This window comes from Eurypyga helias, unplaced genomic scaffold (assembly GCF_000690775.1).
Source record: "Eurypyga helias isolate BGI_N326 unplaced genomic scaffold, ASM69077v1 scaffold3156, whole genome shotgun sequence".
In the NCBI taxonomy this organism is placed as follows: Eukaryota; Metazoa; Chordata; class Aves; order Eurypygiformes; family Eurypygidae; genus Eurypyga; species Eurypyga helias.
The window spans coordinates 1-8,850 of record NW_010255837.1 but is presented as its reverse complement, the minus strand read 5'-3'; the positions used below and the strand labels follow the sequence as shown (position 1 = coordinate 8,850).

General features: G+C 42.9%; 1 protein-coding gene across 1 annotated transcript; it reads right to left on the bottom strand.

Moving 5' to 3' along the window:
* Window positions 1–1,944: 1,944 nt before the first annotated feature.
* Window positions 1,945–8,593, bottom strand: RPS7 (ribosomal protein S7). Its single transcript, XM_010153424.1, has 6 exons — window positions 8,463–8,593; window positions 8,080–8,151; window positions 6,059–6,202; window positions 4,458–4,522; window positions 2,650–2,800; window positions 1,945–2,065 (listed from the first exon to the last, which is right to left on the bottom strand). The coding sequence occupies exons 1-6, from the start codon at window positions 8,535–8,537 to the stop codon at window positions 1,988–1,990; spliced, it is 585 nt and encodes a 194-aa protein (XP_010151726.1). The 5' UTR covers window positions 8,538–8,593; the 3' UTR covers window positions 1,945–1,987.
* Between the last annotated feature and the right edge of the window lie 257 nt (window positions 8,594–8,850).

The following is an 8,850-nucleotide window of genomic DNA, read 5'->3' as shown; positions in this document are numbered from 1 at the left end:
ATGAAACAGGAAATGCTGCCTACTGAAGCCTGCTGTCTGAGCATCACCTCTTCTTGCAGATGTTACATGGCCCCAACAGACTCCCCAGCCTCTAAACTCAAGGTAGTTAACATCTGGTAAGTCTGCAAATGCTCCAGAGACTGCTTCTTCCAACGCACACCAGCAGCTATCTATCTGCACAGGCTACCATCTGTGATTGCTGTAGTGGGCTCCATAATGTATGTTTGACTCGAGACTAGAATTATTTTGGGAGGAAGTGGCGGGGTGCGTTTCCAACCAGAGTCATACCCATTTTAACAATGAGAACTTGCACTCCTGTTGTGATTACTCTCCACGCAATCAGCCAGCATTCAGGGTTATTATATACCTACAACTCTCCTCACCTAATTCTAAGGGAAGTTGATGAATTAATTTCTGCTGAATCATCCAAGATGAACAATAGTCAAGAAATACTAAGGAATAAAGCTATACTTGGGAGACAGAAGTTTGAAGAAGACTGAGAAAAAGGCCTTAAGGTACAGCACAGCCTGTTTTGTGCAAACATTCAAGCCTTGTCAGTAAGTAGCAGGAAATTAACTAATTGCAACAGGGCATGTTTTTTTCCTTGTTGTCTTTGCAGTGTCTGCACCAACAGGATACTATGTCCTGTCCTACTAAACATAAGTTATGGCAAAAGTTTCACTTTTTTTTCCAATGTGAAAGCAATGTGGAACTTGTTTTAACTTTTTAGGTCTCCACAAAAGAGCCGTGGGAAGCAAACAGAACCACAGTAAACGGGAAAGGGAAATAAAGGTACAGAACCTCTCGTTAAGTGGCACTCATCCTCCATCTCCTCTCAGGTAGGAAGATCCAAGTTAAGGCCTCCTGGTACACAGGCTGTTACCTACTCAGCTGTCTCCATAACTAGGTGCCTTCTGCTGTATTAAGCACTTACTCCTAACTAACAGAATAGCCAGTTCAATACAGCGAAGCACTGAATTCATGCAAATTACTCAGAACATCTACATGCCCAACTCCCCACTCCCTCCTGAGACGGTAAAAAATGTTACTTGCTGAAAGCGTTTCTAAACATAGATACCCAAGTCAAAAATGTAGTGTTTTCAGGACACTACCATGCAGCCTGCAACTGCTCTGAGGTCCTTCTCACCTCTCTCCCTATCATCAAGCACATACTGAACAATATTAAAACCATCTAAAAAAGGCCCAAGTATTCCAGCAGCCATCACTTCACGCTGGTGTGTCTAGCCCTGCCTTCAGTTATCAGCCATGAGGAAGGTTACCCCAGCAGTGACCTACAGACGTACATACTGCCAATAGATGGATACAAAAAAATCCGAGATTTCTGAAAGCAACATCACTATCAATGCCTTAAACACCACAGTTTGTGTCCAGAAAAGTAGTCAAGCACTCAGAAGTTAAAATGTACCCCCATTTCATGCTGATGAAGGTGAGAAGCTGCAGGACCTGCCTTTAGATAAGAACCGGTATGTAATTTTGCCACTTAAAAGACCAAGAAAGTTACCTCAAATGCAAACCATATCTCCCCCAACATATCTCTTTCAGAAGCCATTACTCCATGTTTCAGAGGTCACACCACCTGCTATGTAGACTTCTTCCAGAGTCAGGAAGACTTATGTCTCTAACCGGCATTCTTATGTGCAAGACTCAGGAGTTCCACTGCCCTACAGGAATTCTCCACGTTCTCCCCAAAAGGTGAGTTTCACCATATTTCCAATGGTTTTTCCAGTGTCAATTCTTTTCGCAGACTCTAGACTTTTTTGTTCAGAGTTGTGCTATGACAGTGCCAAGAACAACCTATGAGGGCTACTGTTAAAACGCTGGTGACGTAATACACCAATACGCAAACATCACTCATCCAGACAGCGGAGGATTCCCATGAACCAGTTAATCCCCACCTCTGTTTACGGAATTTAAACGAAATTGCTCTGTTATATGAACAGTTGTTTATTCAGCCATTTTTTGCACTTTACAGCTGGAATTCTGGAAATTCAAACACCACATCTTTGCCTGTGAGCTTCTTGTAGACACCAGAAAATGTTTCCACCTGTGAAGACAAATGGTCTTGTTTATACAAACTGCATAAGGATGTAACATCGATGTTAACATGCTTTAGGTACTACACTATTTCCCACTGTGTCTTCCCACTGAAGTAAACACTCAGGATAATTATTCTCTTCTAGATTAAGGTAACTGAGCATCTACATAGAAGACATGTTTTCTGCAGAATATTTGGAACCAAAGCTGAGCTGTCCTAAACAGGTCCCCACAGGAAATTAAAAAAAAAAAAAAAAAATCAAAGTTATGGGGGACTTCAAACACACCTGTTTAAGGTCAATACTAAGTGCTTCATTTAAAACAACCAAACAAAAAACAACCCCAAACAACACACAGTCTGCTCCCATGAGGGAACCAATACAGCTACTTTACAGCAAGTTGAACTTGCCAAAGACAGCTTAGTTTCAGACTGTCTTGCCTCATCTTCAGCATCTTACTCCAGATACAAACAGAAGCATCTCCACTGCCACACGCTAAAAGGCAGTCTTCTGCGGTATCACGTGACCAGCCTCTCAGCTACGTCAGAACGCCACCCCATCCCGCGTGAAAAAGTAAAGGCTTTTTTTCATTTACCTTGTGTTCAACATTGTTCTGTTGTGCTTTGTCCAAATGGACTTTTATGAGCCTGCTGCCGTCCAGTTTTACACGGATTCTCTTGCCCACGATTTCACTTGGGAAGACCAGGTCTTCAAGAATGGCATCATGCACTGCAGTAAGTGTACGGCTGAAATGCCACATTTCTATCATTAAAACATGTCCTCTCCTGAAATTTTTCAGTTTGCCAGGGCTTAACCCTCCTACAGCATGCTTTAGCTGAAAATTCAGTTGTGTTTTGGTTTTGTTACTGGGGGTTTTTTTTATGCTGCAGTGTGACAATACTACACTTTTTCGCAGGTCATGCAAAAACGAAAGGTGAATTCTACACCGAATACAGAAGCTTATCGAGCGTGTGAGAGGAAAACACGTCAGTAGCCAGAACTATTAGATCACATGTTGCTTTGCAGCAATAGACCTGAAATGTTCTTTTATTTCTACATATTTAAGGAAGATCTTATTTACATCAGAACCAAGTTGTTCCATTGGCAATTTTACCAAAGACTGTCACTGGAAGAGTTTGAGGGTGCAAGTATCCTGAACTACACAGAGTATGTTCATAGAAGACCCAGTTTTAAAAACACTGGTTTCATTTGCCTAAATCCAAGTGGCTTAAAACACCAATGTACTGCATGAAAAATCCAGCTAATAAGTTTAGTTCACACTTAGAAGACTGTTTGATATTTGTGTTCCTGACTTACCAAGAAGTGAGCCAAAATGAGAAAAATGAATCCAGGTTATTTTGTGTATGATTGTAGATAACTATTAAGATGTACAGCTCGCCTGCCTGCAGGTTCAAGTAACTAAGCCCTGTGCCTACAACAGCATTTCAAACTTGGAAAGATCAGGAGACAAACATCAATCACATTTCTATGCAATATACGTGGCAGTTTTACAACACTACTAGTCTGATCTAATCTCAGGCTGCGAAAGGGACAGTCCTGCACACTCGTCTTCCCCCGGGCTGAAAGTGGGAGCATGCCAATCATGTACACAGGTGCCAACTTCCCCAGGCACTGTGCAATAGTAGTTTAATATAACAGAGCCCTCCAAAGGCAGGGCTGCAGCTTGATGAGGAATCTTCATGCCTAAAGTTTTCAAAATACATCCATAAATATGACACAGGTGTAATACTGGGGCTGGGAGAACTTACAGGAACATTCCACATGTCATAAAGAGGACAAACTTTTAAGATATGGATTACATAACGATACAGTAAGGCAAAGGAAAGTCCAGAAGAGGCACTGACATCTACACAGACATAGTAGTGTTGCATGTCTAGCAATAAAGAGACTAGACAAGAGCAGGGAGGCCATGTAACACAAATGACTATACTACTGCTGTTAAATTCATACCTACACCTCTCCTCAGCCACTCTCTCCCTCAGTGCATCCCTTCAGTGTGCCAGCCCTACCTTCCATCCAGTCTAACATGTGATGTGGCTGTTGCTCTTCCTACAGCTTGAAAAAATAAGTCTTGTCAGCACACTGTGGTAACAGAGACAGCAGGCTGGGGTTCCGTAAGCCAGTATCACTGGCTAAAAACTGGCTGCAGCCATACCTAGAAATACCAATGGAGTTCTAAGAAATGCAGTTCAGTACACAAAGATGAGGTTTTTACTGCACCCTTTAGCAGTCAAATGGCAGATACTACTTCAGGCAGAAGGAGAAAGGACAAACCCACCCAATCACTTGCACGACTCCTCAAAAACTCAACCGAACATAACTTGACTAAACTACCAAGTCAAAAAAGGAGACTGTCATATTGAATCAATAGTATTTACTTACCTCCTGGGACGCTTCTGCTTGTTTTTTGTGCGGCTTTTTCTTGTCGGCTTGGGCAGAATCCTTCTCTGTTAAGGGGGAGGGAAAGGTATTTCTCAGTATCTAGCATTTACAATCAACTCAAAAAAACACCAAAACAACAAAAAAACCCACATGCACATTTTTTAACTAGAAACAGATGCATGAAACACCTAGAAGAGAGCCTTTAGTACACCCAAAGCTACACCAGCATTTAGAACCCGGTTTACTTTCAGAATGCTGAAGTACTGGTATTGATTTATTTCTTATCTACTGATCCCGTATGCAGTGCACTAAAACGTAAGATTTGTATTTCACACACACCCCCACACCCACTCCATGAATACAACCATGGTAGTTTGCTGTGTTGCATTAGCAATCTGAGTGCACTTCTTCGGGAACACAAATCTCCAAGAACTTCACAATTTCTGTTAGATTGAGCTTACTACTCTGCTTTGCACCAAAGGCTCAGTCCCACAGGCAGTTAGGCGACATCCGAGATCGAAACAGTAGTTTGAATAATGAAAGGTATCAAACAATCCACATCAAACTATGGCTTAAATGTGATCTGTTCCAAAAGCAGCATCTACAGGTATTCATACCAGCTTGGATCAGTAAAACTTATTTTCTGCTTCCCTACCTGCAAGGGTAGAGGTTTTAAAACACTGAGTTTTAGATACATCTGTAGCCACCTGCAGTATTTTCTACCAACACATCACAGCCTCTCCATGACTTAATTCATGTTGGGGCCTACAGTTATCTCAGCTGGATCACACCACGTTCACGCACAATGATGTTTCGCCTACAGCAGAACAACTGCACACGCTCCCTTCTAAACACGGATTACTAAGCTGACAAATACGCACTTCAATAGAAGTCTTCTTGGACACGTAAAAATTGAGGGTAAGGTCCTCTAGCTCTTAAAATTACGTTACAAATAACTTCTGCTAAAAAGAACTTCAGTTTAACAACTAACTGTCCACTCCGCAGACACATCTCCAGACTCTGTCCACCCCTGAGAGCACTCAATCACCTTTTCATGGCTTAGCTCCTTCCAGAAATCCAGAACTTGAGTCAGGTTTTTTCTTCTTCTTCTATTAACTTGCTTTTAAAGTGCTTAGATTATGCAAGTCTAATAACGCTCCTATTAATATTTGCTCTCTTTTACTTTCAAGTTTTCCTTCTCAAACTCCTGAAGGAGTAAGACAGGCCAGCACAAGAAAGGTACATCCTCCTCCTAAAAGCTTCACATCTCACCAAGTTTACATAGCCTTGGCTGCTAGCTATTATCATTTGAGCTTACATCCACAGAAGGACATTCATTACATGTCCTGCCGGTACAAAAATATTCATTATATCACTGATACCTTGAATGGACAGGGCAAGACAAGAGTAGTGCAGCAGTGGAACAGGTTATCCAGAGACTATGGAACCTCTATCCTTGGATGTTTTAAAGACTCAGCAAGACAAAACCATGGCTGACCTGATCTAATGTTGGCAACAGTCACACTTCATGTGCAAGGCTGGACTAGATGACTTCCAGGGAACCCTTCAAATCAACATTTTCATGATTTTAAGTGTTTTACCTGAGCAATGAACACCACATGCTTTCCACTGAATTTCTTCTCCAGCTCACGAACTAGCCGCACCTGAATCTTCTGGAAAGATTTCAGCTGAGGAACTGGTACGAAGATAATGATGGCTTTTCTGCCACCACCCACTTCAATTTCCTGAAACAAAAGTAGAAAGTAAATATTATCTAGGGGTCAAGAAGCAATGCTCGGTTTAATCGCGAATCCCCTGAGCACAGGTATTTGACACCCCTGCGTACAACTTGGAGGGGGTGGGCGCAGACAAAAACCAAAAAACACAGCAGAGAGAAGTACTTGTTTTAATGCATTTGAGAGCAAGCATTACCCAGCAAAACCTCTGTCAGAGCACTTGTTTTGCTGCAAAGGAACGACTGGGCAATCAATCCCACCACTCCTTTCAGAGTCACATCGTCAGAACAGCAAAGCTCATTTTTTTTCTGCAGGATGGGACTCAAATGCTAGACTCCTCAGTACACTGAACGCCTACCATCACATCTCCAGTGGTACTTACATGATGACACAAAGTTTCAAAAATTACTTGCCCCAATGCAGACTTTAGACAAAGTTTACAGTAATCAGTCTCTTGTTTTTAATGTTAGTACTTCATGGAAATCATCTTCTGTCCACCACTTGCCATAGCCTGCAATGCTGCTCAAAGAAAACATTTCCTTCCCTTGCAAATGTCAGCAGGTTTACATCACACCCAATATAGATTCCTTTTCTCCTGGTTTGTTTCTCCAACAGTTGATCAAAACCGAAGAACTCTGTCTAAGATTACAAGGCACTTCTCCCATGAACTTAACTGCAGACATCCTCATTCTCCAACAGAACAGAAAGCTGAATTGTTTTCCACCAGCTACATTCCCACAAAAGCTAACTCAGATGCCCACAGGAGATTTCTCACAAATAAAACTAAGCAGAAAAGCAAACAAAGACGTTTTAAAAATTCTTCATTGAGGACAGTACGCATTGCAAGGAGCTGGGAGATTTAGACTGGATGTCAGGAAGAAGTTCTTCACGGAGAGGGTGGTGAAGCACTGGAACAGGTTGCCCAGAGAATGCAACCATGTGGATGCCCCATCCCTGGCTGTCTTCAAGGCCTGGCTGGACGAGGTTTTGAGCACCCTCGTCCAGTGGAAGGTGTCCCTGCCCATGGCAGGGGTGTTGGAACTAGATGATCTTTTAAGGTCCCTTCCAACTCAAACCATTCTATGATTCTATGAAAGCAGTTCTTATGAAGGCCCCCAAACTCATACCAAACCAACTTCAGCACTCCCAGACTCTAACTTAACTCCAAGCAGTGATGCATGTATGTCAATGTATACTGGTAGGCCTAAGCAAAAGCCAAAAAGCAAACGATCTAAGTTTCTGGTTACAGCAACCACCTTCAGAAGTTCCATCTAGTCTCCAAAGCTGATAAATTCTAACACTAATTTTCTTCCTCCTTTTCCACTAATTTTCTTTTTTCTTGCCTTCCTTAAGGTTTCAGTTGCCTTTATAATCTAAAACCAAAATTTACAGACAGGCTAACCTGCATGATCAACTCAGTCTGTTACCTCAATCCACCCCCTAGTTATTACTTGGTACATAAAGGAGGATTTACAACAAAGTGATTTTACAAAGAGTATTACAGCTTACATTCCTGATAAAGATTCTAGGATGCCTACATTGCCAGCCAATAACCACACACAAAAAAATCTGTTTCAGATCGCAAGCCCAGTTCGCAGAAACAGAAAGTAGATCTACCTTTTTAAACATGTTTATTCCAAACACCAAAGTGCCATGTGAGTTTTTACAATGACTTTTCAGGCCAGTTCTTAAAAAAAACCCACCCCAACTCTTACAAAATCCCACATGTTAACAGCAGATTAACCACAACAGCATACAGGAAAACAATCACAGCCTGTAAGAGAAAGCTTAGACATGCCGTTCAACTACTATGTTAACGTTCTCAGAAATGCAACACACACAGAGCAAGTCACCAAGCAATTCCTTGTGGAGAAAGTCTAGCCTACCTTAGCTGCTGTGATGTTCAACTCCCGCAGCTGAGCCTTTAAGTCAGAGTTCATTTCCAACTCCAGCAGAGCCTAGGGAAACGAAGTTACAGAATAATCCATTACAGTTCAGTTCTCAAGAACCCTTAAGACCGAAGCCTGTCATTGGTGTCAGAGAGCAGTTACATACTTTTCACTACAGTATCAAAAAATTTAACTTCCTCTAAGTCACGCTGACAGATGCAACAAGTCCAACTGGTGGGAACGCAGGTTGACTGTAATAAGTAAAACCAGGAACGACTGCACATTTAGACAGCATCCCCCTGGACGCTGAAGCTCTAGACAACTGTCACAACACTACTGCCGTAACTTACAGTTGGTTATTGAAGAGCAAAGACACGTACCTGGGATATACCAGACTCGAACTCATCTGGCTTCTCGCCATTAGGCTTCACAATCTTTGCGCTAGAGCTGAACATGGCCTTTCTGCAACGCAAAAGAACATTTCAGTTGTCACCAGCGACACGTCTTCTGCTACAAACACAGCCGGACTCTGCAATCCGGCTACTCAGCCACACGCTTCCAAGCAAAGCCAGAGCCCCACGGGACACACAAGCCCCAGCACGTCGCTCCAAGGGATGCCGACCGTCCGGGGGAATGAGGGGCCGACGCGTGCACTAAGGCCCCGGCAGCTGCGAAGCCCCAGGAGCACCGTGGAGGCTCCCCGGCCACTCACAGAGCCCCACGTGCCAGCGGGCGGGCGGGCAGGCGGTCTTTCCCGGCTCGCGGTGC